This window comes from Scyliorhinus canicula, chromosome 6 (genome assembly GCF_902713615.1).
Source record: "Scyliorhinus canicula chromosome 6, sScyCan1.1, whole genome shotgun sequence".
NCBI classification, from domain to species: Eukaryota; Metazoa; Chordata; class Chondrichthyes; order Carcharhiniformes; family Scyliorhinidae; genus Scyliorhinus; species Scyliorhinus canicula.
The window spans coordinates 162,481,371-162,500,982 of NC_052151.1; the positions used below are offsets into that span (position 1 = coordinate 162,481,371).

Here is a 19,612-nt window from a genome sequence, read left to right on the forward strand (position 1 = left end):
GAGGCGGAAAAACCAGCGGATCTTGAGCCTTGCGGAGGGGCTGGAGGGGTCAGATCTGAAAACCTATGTGGCTATAATGCTGAACTCTCTAGTGGGGGCCGGGTCTTTCCATCTGCCCTTGGAGTTGGAGGGAGCGCACAGGGTGCTGGCCAGGAGGCCTAAGGAAGATGAACCCCCACGTGCGGTGCTGGTGAGGTTCCACCGGTTCAGTGATCGGGAGTGCGTGCTGCGCTGGGCTAAGAAGGTGAAGAGCAGCAAGTGGGAGAATGGGGGAGTACGGATCTACCAGGATTGGAGTGCGGAGGTGGCTAAGCGGCGGTCCGGATTTAATCGGACGAATGAGGTGCTTTACAGAAAAAAGATAAAGTTCGGAATGTTGCAGCCCGCGCGCCTGTGGGTAACTTATTCGGATCGGCACCATTATTTTGATTCCCCGGAGGAGGCTTGGGCCTTCGTGCGAACGGAGAAACTGGACTTGAACTAGGGGTTGGGGGTTGCGAGGTCGGCTGTAATATATTAGTGCTGGACTCTGCTGTTGCTGTGTTCTCTTTTTCTTTTGTTTTTCTCTTCTTGTTTTAGTACTTTTGCAATTTTGATATGGTTATTTACGGGGGTGTTGTTCTGCTATGTTTTTTGTTTTTGTGCTGTGGGGCATTGTTTGGGCTGTGTATCTTGCGGGGAGGGTCGGTGGGGTCTGTTGTATTCTATGTCGGAGTGGGGGTATGGAGTGGGGCTGATATTTGGGAGCTGCGTCAGAAGGGTGTGGTGGGGCAGTGCGAAAGTGCGGGCTTTCCTCTGGTTTCCCGCGTTGCGGGGCTAGGGGGTGGAGACGGTGACGGGGGAGGCGGGGCCTTATTTGGTTCTTCCTCGCGCTGGAGCGGTGCCTGGAGGAGGGATAGATTGGGGGATGATCCCACTTCGGGAGGGGTCGGGCTATTGGCGGGAGTTTCCGGGGTCAACAGAAGTTAGCTGACCCACGGAAGTACAATGGAGGACGGTTCGCGGCTGGGAGGGTTCCTAGCCTGGGGGGGAAGGGAGGGGGGGAAGGGAAATACCGGGTTGCTGCTGGCAGGGTCAAGAAGGAGCTGGTGGGGGCTGGGCGGGACAGAGGTGAGGTGTTGTCGCTGTGGGGACTGGGTCGGGCAGGGGGTGCTGGCCTGGGGCGGGCAGTCAACGGGCTATGGCTAGTCGACGGGGGAGGGGGGCGGGACGCCCTCTGATCCGGTTGGTCACTTGGAATGCGAGAGGGTTCAATGGGCCGGTGAAGCGGTCAAGGGTACAGGCTCAACTGAAGGGGCTAAAGGCAGATGTGGCAATGTTTCAGGAGACCCACCTGAGGGTGGCGGAACAGGTCCGCCTGAGGAAGGGATGGGTGGGGCAGGTTTTCCCACTCTGGGTTGGATGTGAAGAACCGGGGAGTGGCGATTCTGGTGGGGAAAAATGTGTTGTTTGAGGCATCTGAGGTGGTGGCGGCTAAGGGGGGTAGGTATGTTATGGTTAGGGGCAGGCTACAAGGAGAGAAGGTGGTACTGGTCAGTGTGTATGCCCCAAATTGGGACGATGCGGGCATTATGAGGCGTATGTTGGGACGGATCCCGGATCTGGAGGCGGGAGGTCTGATCATAGGGGGGGACTTCAATACGGTGTTGGATCCTTCACTGGATCGGTCCAGCTCTAGGACGGGTAGGAGGCCGGCGGCGGCCAAGGTACTGAGAGGGTTTATGGATCAGATGGGTGGAGTGGATCCATGGAGGTTTGTGAGGCCGAGGGCACGCGAGTACTCTTTCTTCTCCCACGTACATAGGGTCTACTCTCGGATAGATTTCTTCGTGGTGAGTAGGGGACTTATTCCGAGAGTGGAGGAGGCCGAGTATTCGGCCATTGCAATCTCCGACCACGCGCCGCATTGGATAGAGTTGGAGATGGGGAAGGTGCGGGACCAACGTCCGTTGTGGCGGTTGGATGTGGGGTTGTTGCCGGAGGAGGAGGTGTGTAGGAGGGTCCGGGCAAGTATTGAGGAGTACCTCGAGGTGAATGATACGGGGGAGGTTCAGGTGGGGATGGTCTGGGAAGCCCTGAAGGCAGTAATCCGTGGGGAGCTGATATCCATCCGGGCACATAGGGAGAGGAGTGAGAGGGATAGACTGGTGGGAAAGATGCTGGAGGTGGACAGGAGGTATGCAGAGGCACCAGAGGAGGGACTATTGGGGGAGAGGCGCAGCCTGCAGGCTAAATTTGATTTGCTGACCACTAGAAAGGTGGAGGTACAGTGGAGGAAGGCACAAGGGGCAGTGTACGAACATGGTGAAAAGGCGAGTAGGATCCTGGCTCGCCAGCTCCGCAAGCGGGATGCGGCTAAGGAAATTGCTGGAGTGAGAGACAAGAGTGGGAGTGTGGTGCGGAAGGGGGTAGAGGTGAATGAGGTCTTCAAGGACTTTTACGGGGAACTGTACCGGTCGGAGCCAACGGGGGAGAGGAGGGGAATGGAGAGGTTCCTTGACGGGCTTTCTTTCCCGAAGGTGCAGGAGGAGAAGGTAGAGGGGTTGGGTGCACCGATTGAGCTGGAGGAGCTAGTTAAGGGGATCGGGCAGATGCAGTCAGGGAAGGCACTGGGGCCGGATGGGTTCCCGGTGGAATTTTATAAAAAGTTTGTGGACCTAGTGGGCCCCTTGCTGGTGCGGACACTCAACGAAGCGTGGGAGGGGGGGGACTTTGCCCCCGACGATGTCGCGGGCGCTGATCCCGTTAATTTTAAAGAAGGACAAGGACCCCCAGCAGTGTGGTTCATACAGGCTCATATCTCTCCTCAACGTGGATGCTAAGGTGCTGGCAAAAATCCTGGTCATCAGGATAGAGGACTGTGTGTCAGGGGTTGTGCACGAGGACCAGACCAGAAGGGAAGGCAGTTGAACACGAATGTGCGGAGATTGTTGAATATCATCATGATGCCGGCGATTGAGGGGGAGGGAGAGATAGTGGTGGCGCTGGATGCGGAGAAGGCCTTCAATAGAGTGGAGTGGGGGTACCTATGGGAGGTGTTGGGGAGGTTTGGATTTGGTGAAGGGTTCATTAGATGGGTAAGGCTGCTATATGAGGCCCCAATGACGTGCGTGGCCACGAATAGGAGGAGGTCGGAGTACTTCCGGCTTTACCGAGGGACCAGGCAGGGTTGCCCCCTGTCCCCCTTGTTATTTGCACTGGCAATCGAGCCGCTGGCGATGGCGTTGAGGGATTCAGAGAGGTGGAGAGGCTTGGTGCGAGGTGGAGAGGAACATAGGGTGTCGTTGTATGCCGATGACCTGTTACTATATGTGGCGGACCCGGTGGGAGGAATGCCGGGAGTGATGGAGTTACTAGCTGAGTTTGGGACCTTTTCAGGTTATAAATTAAATTTAGGCAAGAGCGGGGTGTTTGTGGTGCACCCTGGAGACCAGGAGGAAGGAATTGGTAGGCTCCCGCTTAGGCGGGCAGGGGAGAGCTTTAGGTACCTGGGGGTGCAGGTGGCCAGGGACTGGGGGACTCTTCACAAGCATAACTTCACCAGAATTGTAGATCAGATGGAGGAGGAGTTCAATAGGTGGGACATGCTGCCATTGTCGTTGGCGGGGAGGGTACAGTCCTTTAAAATTACGGTGCTTCCGAGGTTCTTGTTCCTCTTTCAGTGCCTGCCCATCTTTATCCCTAGGGCCTTCTTTAGGAGAGTGACTAGCAGTATTTTGAGCTTTGTGTGAGCACATGGGACTCCGAGAGTGAAGAGGGTGTTCCTGGAGCGAGGAAGTGATAGAGGCGGGCTGGCGCTGCCCAACCTTTTGGGGTACTATTGGGCAGCCAATGTGTCAATGGTGCGTAAATGGGTGATGGAGGGGGGAAGGGTGGCGTGGAAAAGAATGGAGATGGCGTCATGCAGAGGTACGAGCCTAGGTGCCATGGTAACGGCGCCGTTGCTGCTCCCCCCTAAGAGGTTTACCACGAGCCCGGTGGTGGCGGCAACCCTAAGAATCTGGGGACAATGGAGACGGCATCGGGGGGGGAAACAGGGGGCTCGATGGAGGCTCCACTGGGTGGCAACCATCAGTTCATCCCGGGGAACAAGGATGGGGGATTTAGGGGGTGGCAAAGGGCGGGCATCAGCAAATTGAGGGACCTGTTTATTGGCGGGAGGTTTGCGGGCCTGGGGGAACTGGAAGATAAATTTGGCCTTCCCCAAGGGAACATGTTCAGATACCTGCAGGTAAAGGCGTTTGCTAGGCGACAGGTAGAGGGATTCCCTTTACTGCCCTCGCAGGAGACAATGGACAGAGTGCTTTCGGGGGTGTGGGTCGGAGAGGGGAAGGTGTCTGACATCTATAAGGTAATGCAGGAGGTGGAGGAGTCGTCAGTGGAGGAGCTGAAGGCTAAATGGGAGGAAGAACTCGGGGAGCAGATAGAGGACGGGACTTGGGAGGATGCCTTGGAGAGAGTTAACTCTTCCTCCTCATGTGCGAGGCTTAGTCTCATCCAATTTAAGGTGCTGCACCGGGCCCACATGTCCGGGACTAGGATGAGTAGGTTCTTTGGGGGTGAGGACAGGTGCACCAGGTGTTCGGGGAGTCCAGCTAATCATGCCCATATGTTCTGGGCATGCCCGGCACTGGAAGAGTTCTGGAAGGGGGTGGCGGGGACGGTGTCGAGGATGGTTGGATCCAGAGTCAAACCAGGGTGGGGACTCGCGATTTTTGGAGTTGCGGTAGAGCCGGGAGTGCAGGAGGTGAAAGAGGCCGGTGTCCTGGCCTTTGCGTCCCTAGTAGCCCGGCGGAGGATTTTGCTACAGTGGAAGGATGCAAGGCCCCCAAGTGTGGAGACCTGGATCAGTGACATGGCTGGATTTATAAAATTGGAAAGGGTCAAATTTGCCCTGAGAGGATCAATACAAGGGTTATATAAACGATGGCAGCCTTTTCTGGACTTCTTGGCTCAAAGATAGGTATCTTGGTCAATAGCAGCAGCAACCTCGGGGGGGGGGGTGGGGGGTGTTCATTATTGTAGTGTCTATTCTGTAACTTTACAATGTGTTTATCTGCGTTGTTGTTAAAATGCTGTGTTGTTCATGGAGGTGGGGCGAATGTATATGATTGTTAATATTATTGTTATTTTTGGTATTTTTCTAAGGTGCGTCATTGTTGTTTAAAATCAAAATTTTTTCAATAAAAATTATTGCAAAAAAATAAATAAAATTGAGTTGAACCTTCATCAGTGTTGGAAGTGTCTGTTCACCTCTCAAGTCTACATTAGCCAACACTTCAATTGGTGCCCTTTAATATTGTGTGTGTCTCTTTTAAAAATGATAGAAAAACATTTTAGAAACAAATGTTTGAACTTTTTTGTATTGGTGTTCATTTTAAAATGAATGTTGATTTCAGTTGGGCATTTTTCAGCCAGGATGTAGCAGTTAATTGCAGTACTTTGTAAAAGAACCGCCCTATGGGATCGAGTGGTCATGTATGCTATTTTTCTGCAATGCAATTCACCTCAACTTAATTATTAACTGATAAACTGTGTCAAAGGGATTGAAGTTTTGATTGTCTGATTCATGAATTGGATCAATTTATATAATTTGATATAACTAAATTACATTTAACTATGTTATGAGACAATGTTTCAAAGCAGAAAATTTTGAAATGTTTAGCTTTCACAATATTTCTAAATATTTTTCTGTGAATTTGATAAATGATGTATTCATATTAGCTGGGACACCAACATCTGTTTCACTCATAGTTAAGTTTTTTTTTATCACTGCCTTGCGATCATAAATAGTCACAGTTCCATATACGATTCAAAATAACTTGATGGATAACTATTGTTAAAAAATAATGTAAACCATGAAGCACCATCACGGTATTACATGTTTTGCAACAATTTGAATTTTGTGTGTTATAAATAGTCTTAATAAAATGACTGCGTTATTTACAGTGAATCCAATTCCATCAAACCTCAAGTCTGAAGCCAAGAAGGCTGCAAAAATATTGAAAGAGTTTACTGAAATAAGTTCAAGAAATGGACCTGATGTAATTATACCAGGTTAGTAAAATAATTGTTTGATGCTCTGTTAACTGATCAGTGTATTTGAATACTTACCTGTATTCATTCGGAAACTAAAACATCATAGTAATTCATTTTTTAAAACTTTAAATTGCATGGCTGTTGCACAGTACTATTGTATCTAGCGTAAAAGTACAGGAAGATAGTCCAGAACTTGGAGTTGTGTGAACAGAGATTTGTAAACAATATTTCCTTTTTTTGGAGACCAAAAGGTGATGAAGCGGTTTTATTCACGTTTCCAAAATGACTCCCAGCACAGAAAGTAGGGAACATGATAAACAAGATTTCACAGATTTGAGCATGAGGGTCCATAGGAGTTGGTTGGGGGGGGGGGGCATATCTTGGCATGGGAACTGTGTGTGTGTGTGTGTGTGTGTGTGTGTGTGTGTGTAGTGGTGGGGTGGGGGGGAACGGGTTGTTTATAACCGGGCTGAAGTCCCACAGAACCGGAATCGCCTACCGTTGTATCTTTGAGCGCCAAGCCAGTAATTTACCTGACTCCAGGATGAAAATCCAGCCCTATGTTCTCAAATTCTGTTTCTAGCTTTTTTTTGTATAGCCTTTTTCTATTCCTTTTCAATCATTTATTCAATTCCCTTTTGACTGACTTTATCTGTTGCATAAAAAGCTACTTTTAGTGAAGCATTCAATGTTTTAAGCATCCTCTCCATGAACATGAGCCTTCTAAATTACAGTGAGTCAAACATAGATGACACAACTTCCAGTTATGCTGAAGTCATCAATAATTCCCACTGGCAAAATAGCAAATCCCATAGAGCGATGCCTGTGATGAGCCAAAATTCAACACTGGTAACTCCGGATCAGCTGAATCTTTTCTAAATTTGCTATATGACTACACCAATCAATCAGAGCAGCTGACGCAAAGGCCGTAGAGATGCTCCGAGACTTTGTACTACAGCACAGAAACACCAAAAACATGTTTGACTGCACTGATGACATGGTGGACTGTATCACGCACATCCAAAGACAGCACACTGATTAAAAGATTATGGAGCTTTTCTGGAGCTAACTCCCGACGTTTTTCAATGCAAAGCTCTGACCTTTTACAAGGTCAGTCCATTGTAAAGTGTGAACAAATTGAACAAAGACTTTTTCCACATGTTTACTACTTTGTCTGCATTATCATTTGGCATTTGAATCTGTTATTTTCTGACATGGATCACATTTGTATGCACATCGGGTTATATGGAAATGCATTCATGTGGGAGTGGGGCCTTCTCGGCTATCAAAAAGCTCTACTTACCACGGATTTGTGGGAGGATCCCTTGGGAATTGACTCATTAAGATTTTACTTATCCTGTAAGTTAAGCTTTCCCTAATCACGCTCATGTTAGTCCATGCTCCACTGATTCAATTTGCTATCCAGTGAAAGCAATCTTGACTATTAAGCTCCCATCACTTTGAATCCATAGATACCCTACAGTGCAGAAGGAGGCATTTCGGCCCATCAAGTCTCCACCAGACCCCTGAAAGAGCGACATGTCTAGGCCCACACCCCACCCTATCTCTATAACCCTATAACCTCACCTAACCTTCACATCTTTGGACACTAACGGCAATTTACCAAGGCCAATCCACCTAACCTCTAAATCCCCCTCCCCTTCTGTATTCATTCCCCTGTTTATCTTTCCTCTAAAATTGCTCTTAGTTATACAGCTTTCCCTCCAATGTTTTTATCACTTGCTTCAACTCTTAATCATTCTCCTCGATTTTCAACTTTCCTTCTATCTCTATTATAAACTATTTTTTTTTGTATTTCTCTGCAATATTGGTATAAAACTACATCCTTAATTTCAGGAAAGAGTGTAAACCATCTTGGAACACTTGGCACACTTGTTTTGTGTGGCCTACTTTTGGGAAATTTCTGCCTCTCTCCCAGATTCTCAGATTTGGACACTATGGGCTGGACTTTTATGGAGTCGGGATGCGGGATACCTGCACCAATTTCAGACAAATCCCATTTTTGAAAGTAGGGAAAGGGTGGAGCAGGAATCACACATGAGGGGAATCCAATTCAGCACAACCTCTTGAAATTGATTTCAAGTTCAAACAGATCCCATTTTTGTTGATGTCAGGGTCCTTAACCAGCAGTGGGAGTGTCTCAAATTGATGGAGTAGATGTTGAGGGGGCGGATTAGGTCCATTTAACTAACCTTGTTTTAAAAATTTAGAGTAACCAATTAATCTTTTCCAATTAAGGGGCAATGTTAGTGTGGCCAATTCGCCTCGCCTCCACATCTTTGGGTTGTGGGGGCTTAACCCACGCAAACATGGGGAGAATGTGCAAACTCCAGTGGACAGTGACCCAGAGCCGGGATCGAACATGGGACCTCGGCGCCGTGAGGCAGCAGTGCTATCCACTGTGCCACCCATTTAACTACCCTGATCTGAATTTTTAAAAATCCTTTGCTATTGAGGGCAGTATGATGGCGCAGTGGTTAGCACTGCTGCCTCATGACACTGAAGACCCCGGATTTATCCTGGCCCCAGGTCACTGTCCATGTCGAGTTTGCACATTCTCCCCATGTCTACGTGGGTTTCATCCCACAACCCAAAGATATGCAAGGTAGGTGGATTGGCCTGATAAATTGGCCTTGAATTGGAAAGAGTGGAAAAGAATTGGGCACTTTACATTAAAACAAAATCCTGCTATTTTTAAAAAAACGCTGCCGCTGTCGTGATTATCAAAAAAAAAACCTCTGCACTATTTTGACAGTTATAATTGACAGATCAGCTATTATAGCATTTGTTGAGAAGTTGGAATTGAGATATTCGTTGAAATTTCCCAAATGGCTATTCATTATGATCCTTGGCTGAGGTTCAGAAGCTAGCATTATCTTAGCATGGGTTTCCAAGTTTGTTTTAAGATTGACAGCTTAAAGAGGCTATTAATGGTCAGTGGTATCAACAGAAGTATATTTGTTTTATAAGAGATTAGCTACTTGAGGAGATGTAAAAGCATTGTTGCTTTTTTGAACAGGGGGAGGTGGTGGCATAGTGGTATTGTCACTGGACTAATAATTCAGAGACCCAGAATAATGCTCCAGGGACTCGGGTTTGAATCCCACCACAGGAGGTAGTGAAATTTGAATTCAGTAAAAATAAATCTGGAATTAAAAGTCTAATGATAACCATAAAATCATTGTTGATTATTGTAATAACTCATCTGGTTCACAAATGTACTTCGGGGAAGGAAATCTACCATCCTTCCATGGTCTGGACTACATGTGACTCCAGAGGGTTGACTTTTAAACGCTCCCTGAAAAGCAACGCAGTTCAAGTGCAATTAGGGATGGACAACAAATGCTGGCCCATTCAGCGACACTGACGTCACATGATTGAACGAAGAAAATGTTTTTTCACTATCAAATATGTGTAGTGAGAGCTGTTGGGTAAGTTTATTTTTGCATTTGCATATGGCTCCTGAGGTTTTCTGGATACTGGGTGAGTTGGCATTGAGGTGATATGCAGAGCTATGAGGTGCTATGGGTTTGTGGGTGGCTTAAGTTGACATGGGTTATATGAAGGACTGTGGTTGTGTGTGGGGAGGTGTGAGAGGTCATGAGGGGGGGAGGGCTGAAGGGCATAAAATCTTCTAAATATCTGGGAGCAAGGCGTACCTTCTAACTTTTTCTTGGGTGACGAAGGAGTCCGATGGGTAATTTCTGTCACAGGTGGGGAAGGTGGTGGATGAAGGAGTGGGTGGATGAGATGCCTGGGTTGCCTTTCACTATTGACGCTTGACTTCAGCTTACTCTTGCCAATGAAACTAGAGGTGTTTAGCTGCAGCATGTGGGAGCTGGTGCACACCATTGTGATCCATAGCAGCCACATCTACAGTATCTTCAACACAAGGAATGTTGGCTCAGAGTTGATGAGCAGGAACCTGAGCTTTGGACACAGGTGCATCAAGGAAACTAACCTGGACACAAGAGGCAGTCACACCCTTTTGATTAAGTTCTTCAGGTTTAGTCCTTAGTCAGGCCTGGAGGGTTGATTACGAGTGAGGCAGGTATGGTAATCCAGAAGATAACACTGAAGGAGCCTTAGCCCTTGGAATTATCGAACAAGTAGGAGATTCTTGTGGCCTTTGTGGAGAAGACCAAAAACTGCAATGGGGATGAATAAACTGATCATAACACCGTGATACAGGAGGCAATTCAAGTTGGGGATTTTTTAAAAATGAAGTGGTAATAGGGAACAGAAAAGTTAGGGGATAGATAGTGTTCCCTGCAGTTAAGAGCAAGAGCCTTGAAGGCTTTGTTGCCTGTCCAGTGCCAGGGTAAAGGGCAGCTTCCCGGGCTGGAGAGGAACTTGGAATAGAAGGTGAAGGATTAAGTCGTCATGGTCCATGTCACTGTCAATGAGATAAAACTAGAATGAGTATGGGCAACTCAGGACTAAATTTAAAAAGCAGAACCAGAAAGGTAATCATTTCTAAGTTCCTACTTGAGCCATTTGCACATTGGCATCAGTAAATAAGACTCAAAGAATTGCACGGATAGCTGAAAGATTGATATAGGAAAAAGAGATTTCAATTCATGGGGCACTGGCACTAGTACTGGGGAAGGAAGGACTTGTTCCATTGGGATGGGCTTCACTTGAAAATCTGTATCCTCGAAAATTGAATAACAGACTGTGGAGAGGGTTTTAAACTAAATAATGGTGGGGAATGTGGCAGGAAGGGACAGAGCGCAGAAATGTAAGAGTGCGCCAGCAATTAGAGTCAACATTAGGCTAAAATCAATAAAAAGATAAAATAAAAGGCTTCTTATCTGAATGTTTTCAGAATTCAAAACAAGAAAGATTAATTGATGGTAGAAATAGAAATTAATGGATATGATACAATCGCTATTACAGAGACATGGGCCAGGATTCTCCGGTATCTGGCAGGCAGGCCGTACTGACTCCAATGAGTGGCGTGAACCACTCTGGCGTCGGGCTGCCCGGACCTTCAGGGGCTAGGCTGGCGCTGGAGTGATTGGCGCAGCGCCAACCGGTGCCGAACGGCCTCTGCCGGCTGCCGTGAGTTGGCACATGCGCAGGAGTGCTAGCGTGTTCCCAGAAGCACTGCCATGATTCCTGCACATGCGCAGAGGGTTTCTTCTCAGCACCGGCCATGGCGGAGCTTTACAGCGGCCGGCAAAGAGGGAAAGAATGCCCCTATGGCACAGGCCCGCCCGCAGATCAGTGGGCCCCAATCGTGGGCCAGGCCACCATGGGGCCAGATCCCCCGCACCCCTCCCCCCCCCTCCTCCCCCCGAGGACTTCGCAGGCCGCCCGCTGAGCCAGGTCTCGCCAGTAAGAACCCTGTGTAATTTACGCCGGCGAGATTAGCTGCAAATGGGCAGTCGCTCGGCCCATCGCAGAGCGGAGAATCGCAGGGGGGCACTGCCAACGGCCCCCAACCGGCGTGGCGCGGTTCACGCCCCCGCCAAAAACCGGCTGGCAGGGCAGGATTCACGCCCCCCCCCCCGATTATTCTCCGGCCCGGCGGGGGGGGGGGGTCGGAGAATCCCGCCCACGGTTTTAAGGTGCCCAGGGATGGGAACTGAATATTCATGGGTATTTGTGCCATGTTGAAAGTTATAAAAGAAAGTAAAATAATGTGGGGTAGCTCTGTCAATAAAGAGTGTTATTAGTACAGTAGTGAGAAATTATCTTTATTCAGTAGCCAAAATATAGAATCACTTTCAGTGGAGATGAAAAATAGCAAGGGAAATAAGGGAAACGAGAGTGGTCTGGAGCCCCCCCCCCCCCCCCAACAGTAACTACAGTTTAGGACCAAGTATAAATCAATAAATAATGGGTGCTTGTAAGAAACGTACTGCAGTAATCATGAGCGATTTTAACCTTCAGATAGACTGTGCAAATCAAATTGGCAAAGGTAGCCTTGAGGATGCTTGTGTAAGAGTGTATTCAGTAGAGTTTGTTAGAAGAGTGTGTTGTGGAACTGACCAAGGATATTTTAGACCTGGTAATGTGTAATGAAAAAGGATTAATTAATGATCTTAAAGGATCCTCTTGAGAAAAAAGATCACACCATGATCAAATTTCTCATTTAATTTGAAGGGGAGAAACTTGAAGGGGAGAAACCTTCGTTTGAAACTATAGTCTTAAATAAAGGCAATTACAAATGTCTGAAGACGGTTGGCTAAAATGTACTGTGAAATTGGTTTAAAAAGAAGATTGTGGATAAGCATTGTGTAAGATTTGAGGGTTTTGAGGTATAATATCATTCTAATTAACAACCCAAGTCCAGATTCTTAATTTCTAACACTCTAGGCCTCAGTTGTGTTTAACCTACAAGGTACGAATAACCAGTATTTATGAATCAAGTAGAATTGATTAAGTAAGATTTCATGTATACTTGACACGAATCAGTGAAGACAACATAGAAGTTTCTCATCTCTGAAAATCCTAGGAGTCCTTGAGCATTGCCAGCACAAGAAATGTCTTTCTCGTCTCTGTCTTTGAAGTGAAGTTCAACTGTACCTCGAAGAATCATGTTGCAAAAGCCATGGTAGCACTTATTTTTTTATTCATTTACAGGATGTGGGTGTCACTGGTTAGGCCACCATTTATTGCCCATCCCTAGTTGCCCTTCAAAAGGTGATGGTTGCCTTCTTGAACTACTGCAGTCCTTCAGGTGTAGGTACACCCACTGTGCTGTTAAGGAGTTGCCTTCTTGAACCGGTGCAGTCCTTCTGATGTAAGTACACCCACTGTGCTGTTAGGGAGGGAGTTCCCAGATTATGTCCCAGCTACAGCGAAGGAAAGACAATATATTTCCAAGTCAGGGCGGTGAGTGACTTGGAAGGGACCCTCCAGGTGGTGGGGTTCCCAGGTATCTGTCGCTCCTGTCCTTCTAGATGGTAGTGGTCGTGGGTTTGGAAGGTGCTGTCAAGGGAACCTTGGTCAGTTACTGCAGTGCATCTTGTAAATAGAGGCTGCCACTGTTTGCCGGTGATGGAGGGTTTGAATGTTTGTGGAAGGAGGAGCAATCATGCGGGCTGCTTTGTCCTGGATGGTGTTGAGCTTCTTGTGTGCTGTTGGAGCTGCACTCATCCAGGCAAGTGGAGAGTATTCCATTACACTCCTGACTTGTGCCTTGTAGATGGTTGACAGGCTTTGGGGGATCAGGAGGTGAGTTACTTGCCGCAGGATTCCTAGCCTTTGATCTGCTTTGGTAGCCACAGTATTAATGTGGCTCGTCCATTTCAGTTTCTGATCAATGGTAACCCCTAGGATGTTGATTGTGGGGGATTCAGCGATGGTAATGCCATTGAATATCAATGGGTGATGGTTAGAACCTTTCTTGTAGGAGATGGTCATTGCCTAACACTTGTGTGGTGGGAATGTAACTTGCCACTTGTCAGCCCAAGCCTGGATATTGTCCAGGTCTTGCTTCATTTGGACACCGACTACTTCATTATATGAGGAGTCGCGAATGGTGCTGAACATTGTGCAGTCATCTGCAAACACCCCCACTTCTGATCTTATGATGGAACACAGGTCATTGATGAAGCAGCTGAAGATGATGGGGCCCGGGACACTACCCTGAGGAACTCCTGCAGTGATGTCCTGGAGTTACTAACTGTGCCGACAACAATTACGATTTCCTAACTTTTAGCCCCAGATTCATTATTCCTCCTCTTTTATTAGGGAAATAGTCCAAATTAACCTCTTCCTTTGGTTTAGGATGCAAGTCATCTCACATCACCCCACCTCTTTAACTAGTTCCATATAGACTAAAGCCAAATTAGGGTTAGGGTTCATCCCTTGTTTCCTTAGGTCCCTCAGGAGTTTGCATTCCATTGCAAACACATAATTCCTTCAGATGCAGACCAGTCACATCTTCTTGTCAATGATGTACCCATCATAAATATCTAAACCATGAAGAACAAATATTAAAAACACTTCCCATCATAATGCTAGAAAATAAATGTTTCCTTTTGGTACAGATCACTTAAAGCAATGCATAGTTTGCTGAAACTTAAGTTTTCATCCGAAGAAGAAATTACGTTTAGAGATTTCTTCAAACAGAATTACTGAATACAGATTCAACTTAAGCTGTAAACCAATAAAATGCTGTTTCTCATAAACAACACCAGCCAAGTATCCCAGTTGCCTTGACTGTCCATTTTCTTACAAACAGAAATTTAAACTAACCCATTGAAAAGGTGGTTCAGGAATAAAATCCATAGATCTTCTAGACCAACATTAAACCTTAAAAATTAGTCGCATTATCAAAATCTTACAATTGGCAGACATTTAATGAGATATTTCGTAACACTTTGACGCAGTGAGAAGGATCAACTATCCATGGTTTATTAAGAAAGTTAAGGATGGGATCAAATTGAAAGAAAAGGTGTACATTGCTGCAGAGATTAGTGTTGGGCCAGAAGGTGGGGAAATATTTAGAAGCCAACAAAGTATGATGAAAAACATAATAAAGAGGGATAAATTGGAATGTGAGAACAATCTAACAAGATATATACATAACAGAAAGTAAGCTTCTACAATTATATAAAAGGAGCGTAGCCAAAGTAAATGTTAATCCTTAGGAGAATTAATAATGGGAAGCAAGGAAATGGTAGAACCTTTGAATAAGTATTTTACATTTGTCGTTATGGAAAAGTTACGAAAAGCATCCAAAAAATTTTAGAAAACTAAGTGGAAAAAGGAAGGGAGGAACTTGAATCAATTGCGATCACTGTAGAAAATGTACTAGGTAAAGTAATGGAACTAAAGGCTGACAAGTCCAGTGGACTTGATGGCTTACATCCTAGGATCTTAAAAGTGGTGAGTGCACAGATAGTGGATGCTTTGGATCTAATCTTCCAAATTTCTTTATATTCTGATAAGATCGTAGCAGATTCGCAAACCCCAAAAGGCAGAAAGCAGGAAATTATAGACCACTTAGCTGAGCATGTCTCATTCAGAAAATGCTGGAATCCATTGTCAAGAAAGTAATAGCAGGAAATTTAGAAAATTATAATACAATCAAGCAGAGTGAGTATGCTTTTATGATGGAGATATAAGGTACAACCTTCCCTAAATTGCACAGTGTTGCATCAGATGTGAAAAGCTGGTGTTTAGAAGAATGAGAGGTGTGTTTATTGAAACATATAAGATTCTGTGGGGACTTGACAGGGTATATGCCTGAGAGAATGTTTTGGTAGTAGAGAAATGGTCATGTGAGAGTACCTTTAAGAAATGGGTGTTTATCAGGGATGTCAGAGTGTGGGTGGAGCTGGGCTGTCTGTCAGCTTTTTACTTTCGTTCTAGGCTGTTTACTGCAGAGTGTGTTTTAGTTTTGTTTTCAGAGCTGGATAGCTGCAGTCACACCCAGTCTCTCTCTGTAATCTAAAGACTGTAAATCTATACTTTGGTGATTTAAAACTGATAACTGCTCTCAGTAGTGACTTTAACCTGATGTGCTTCTGTTTTAAGGTTTTTTAAAAGTCTTATGGATGTTAAAAGGACAGCTTAACGATTACTTAGTGTTGTATTCTTTGGGGGTTGTATTTGAATTAATGGTTGCTAAGATGTTCACTGTATGTTTTAAAAAGGTTAACTTGAGTTCATAGAATAAACATTGTTTTGCTTTAAAAAAAAACTTTTCCATTTCTGCTGTACCACTCCTGTTGAGTGGGCCGTGTGCTCCCCATACCACAATCTATTAAACGTTGTGGGTCAGGTGAACTCAATGATACACTTTGAGGTTCTCTAAACCAGTGTTCTTCAAAGTCGGGGGCGCGACCCGCGGGTGGGTCGCGGGCAGGTGTTGGGAGGGTCGAGGAGCCTTTGTCCGCGGCTCTCCCGATCGCGCAAATCCCCGCGGCTTTTCATAACCCTGGCTGTAACGGCCGGGAACATGTCAAAAGAAATTCGGCCGCATTGCGCATGCACGCATGATGATAGTTGCGCAAGCGCAAATCGGGCACGCATGCGCAGTGCGACCGCTATTTTTTAAAACCGTTGCAGCTTTTTGTATTACAAGTTCTGTAGTGGTTTTTATTCATTTATTCATTTATTTTATTCATTTAATTTTTATTTTTTTCATTTATTTTAATCATTTTATTTTTTTTTAAAGTTCGGGGGGGGGGGGGGTTTATTCATTTTTTTCATTTATTTGATTCATTTTTTTTTACAAGTTCGTGGGGGGTGGTTTATTTGATAACATTTTACAGGAAAAAAATTCAGAACTTTGGACAGATGGAGACTCCATACTTTCTGCCACCAGAAGGCTTCACCTTCATCCAACAGGTTCCATTGGAGGAGCGTGTATGAGGGCCAAAGGGACCCAAAAGCATTTCCTCCATTTTTGTAGTAGCAAACAAGGTAAAAGAAAATGGTGGGTCACGAAGGTCGGCCGGCGTGGGTCGCGAAGGTCGGCCGGGTTGGGTCCCGAAGGTTGGTAAAAATCGGTCCCTGTAAAAAAAGTTTGAAGAACACTGCTCTAAACCCTGGCCCATAACAGAATCTAGAACTAGGGAACACAGTTTCTGCATAAGGGGTCTCCCAGTTAAAAATAAATAAATTTAGAGTACCCAATTATTTTTTTTTTCCCAATTAAGGGGCAATTTAGCGTGACCAATCCACCTAACCTGCACATCTTTGGGTTGTGGGGTGAAACCCACACAGACACAGGGAGAAGACGTACATTGCACACAGACAGTGACTCGGTGCCGGGATCGAACTCGGGGCCTCAGCGCCGTAGGCATCAGTGCTAATCACTGCACCACAGTGCCGTCCATGGGGAGGGGGCTCCCATTTCATCGGGCGAAGAGAAGGAATATCTTCCGAGGGTTGTAAATATTTGAAATTCTTACCTTAGAGATCAGTGGACGGTGGGTCATTGAATATGTTGAAGACTGCGTTTGGCAGACTTTTAATCTACAAGGGAGTCAAATGTAATGTGTGACAGGCAGAAAAGTGAAATTGAGGCCACAATCTTATGGTCCATGATATTCTTGAATGGTGGACCAAAAACGAGAGGCCTCATGCCTTTTCCTGCTGTTAATTTTTATGTTCTTATATACCCAAGGCAGGAAGCATGCTTATTATGGAGATCATATATGATTTCCCCCCAAGACATTAATTTCCTCCCAAATGTAAATTCATGACTGCTGTCAGGACCAAAGCTACTGACGCTTATCAGGAACATACCCTTGGCAGGCTCAAATATTATCACATAGCTGGATTCTACCAAGTCCATATAGGTGGAATCTACCAAGTCCAGTATAGGTGTTGACACCACCTATACTCTATTAAAGGCCCCAACGGCATATGCGTTGAATTTCATCAGTAGGATAGATTCTTTGCACCAACAACTTGTATCCATATATTACCTTTAACATAATAAAATGTCCCATGTCACTTATTGAATGAATAAATAAGCAGCTTGTTAGTGATGCTCATTCTGGTTTGCTAACATACGAGTGTGCTGTTGTGTCATCGTTCTGTATGAGATCGTGATTCTTTTGTTCTCTGTCAGTAAAAGACACCTACATTTTTCGTCAAAGCAATGTGTCAGGGCAGTTGCTTGGAGACCAAGGCTACCCGCCTCAACCATGGCTGATGAAATCCTTCCATCGTCAGAGGACAGATGGTGACAGCAGGTTTAGTTAAGTCCTGCATTTTACACACAGCAGTAATGAACAGATCATAGGTACTCTGAAGTCTCATTTTCACTGTCTAGACAGCTCGAGACCAGCAAGCTGGATGCAGCATAGTTTTGCATTTATGAAGGAATTGGATCTTACACTTGCAGAAGTTGAGGGAAAGAAGATGGCGTCCAACAGCATCCCGATAAACATTTAAGATACCCGGGTGAGCGAGGCGATGCAACACCACACAAGATTGGGTAGAAACACATCCATTGTTTACAGAAGAAAGGAGATGCTCTATCTTCAGAAACTATAATGTCATAGAATCCCTACAGCGCAGAAGGCAATTGGGTGGATCGAGTCGTCACAAAACATTTTGAAAGAGAAACCCACCCAACCTTCGGACACTAGTGGCAATTTAGCACAGCCAATCCGCCTAACCTGCACATCTTTGTGACTGGGAGGAAACCGGAGCCCTTGGAACATGACATATGTTGAGCCTTTACACTGTTATTTCAGTCGGAAATACTTCACATATTTTTCATGGTAAGGACATTCAAAACCATAATCAATCAAATTAAGAATGAGCTGAAGGTCTCCATTTAAAAGAATTCACCAACACGTCAATTTGCCAAAGAATTCCACATTTACTAATCGGCTTAATTTTATTATTTTACTGTTACTTACAATTGGTGCTGGGCGGCACCAGTGCCTCATTGCGCCGAGGACCTGGGTGTGATCCTGGCCCCAGGTCACTGTCTGTGTGGAGTCTGACCCCCATCACCCAAAGGTGTGCAGGGTAGGTGGATTGGCCATGCTAAATTGCCCATGCTAAATTGTCCCTTAATTGGGAAAAAAAAGGAATTGGGTACTCTAAATTTTGTTTTTTTTTAAATAATTATGATTGTTGCTACTCCTTTAACCTGAAACTCTTCTTGCATAGAACTTAATCCCTTGCGCAGTTTTATACTGGCATCAGGAGGTTCTGAAATTTGTAGCGGCAGCACGGTAGCCTACTCGTTAGCACAGTTGCTTCACAGCTCCAAGGTCCTAGGTTCGATTCCTGGCTTGGGTCACTGTCTGTGTGGAGTCTGCACCTTCTCCCTGTGTCTGCATGAGTTTCCTCCGGGTGCTCCGGTTTCCTCCCACGGTCCAAAGATGTGCAGGTTAGGTGGATTGGCCATTCTAAATTCCCCTTCGTGTCCAAAATGGTTAGGTGGGTTACCGGGATAAAGGAGATAGGGTGGAGGCGTGGGGCTTATGTCGGGTGCTCTTTCCAAGGGCCGGTGCAGACTCGATGTGCCGAATGGCCTCCTGCACTGTAATTTCTATGATTCTATGATTTTACTGATGGAACCTTTGAGAAATGAAAGTATCAGTCATGCTGATGTCCTTGAGCTGGTTTTAATGTTGGCAAGCGTGGGCATCCATTATCTGTTGGACCAAGGCCAGAAGGTCATTCCAGTGCTGTCATTCAGGAGGGCTGGCGTGATCTGCATAATCTTGTTATTTATAAAGAGAAACAGCCAACACAGGTGCCCATTCTTTAAAGCCCATTGATGCTAGGCTTGAAGTGAGTTGGGCCAGTGGTCTCCATGAGACCAAATGGAATAGTTTGAATTAAAACCCTAGTGCTATTGCAAAAAAATAGACGAAGTATGCCATTCCAGAAACAATAAGTACTCTTTGATGCTGTGGAAATCGCTTCAACTGCTGTGATATCCAATGAGTTTTGAATATCGGACATGCCTCTTGCATTATGTTGCCAAATACAGGTTTTGGAATTCCTCCAACTTATCCAGCACCTGAGAGGAGACTCTCAACACATAGGATTTATGCTTATGAATCATGATTTGTTTGAAGAATGGTCTCTTGAGAACTCGGTCCCCGGGCTCCTC

At 45.7% G+C, this 19,612-nt stretch overlaps 1 protein-coding gene across 4 annotated transcripts in view; it reads left to right on the forward strand.

The window, feature by feature from the left end:
- The window catches only part of sh3yl1 (SH3 and SYLF domain containing 1), a 209,407-nt gene that overhangs the window by 46,211 nt on the left and 143,584 nt on the right, over positions 1–19,612 (forward strand). For all 4 annotated transcript variants that reach the window (XM_038800374.1, XM_038800377.1, XM_038800376.1 and 1 more), the window contains exon 2: positions 5,950–6,057. In XM_038800374.1, coding sequence (XP_038656302.1) covers positions 5,950–6,057 — 108 coding nt within the window. The remainder of the gene's footprint in view (positions 1–5,949; positions 6,058–19,612) is intronic.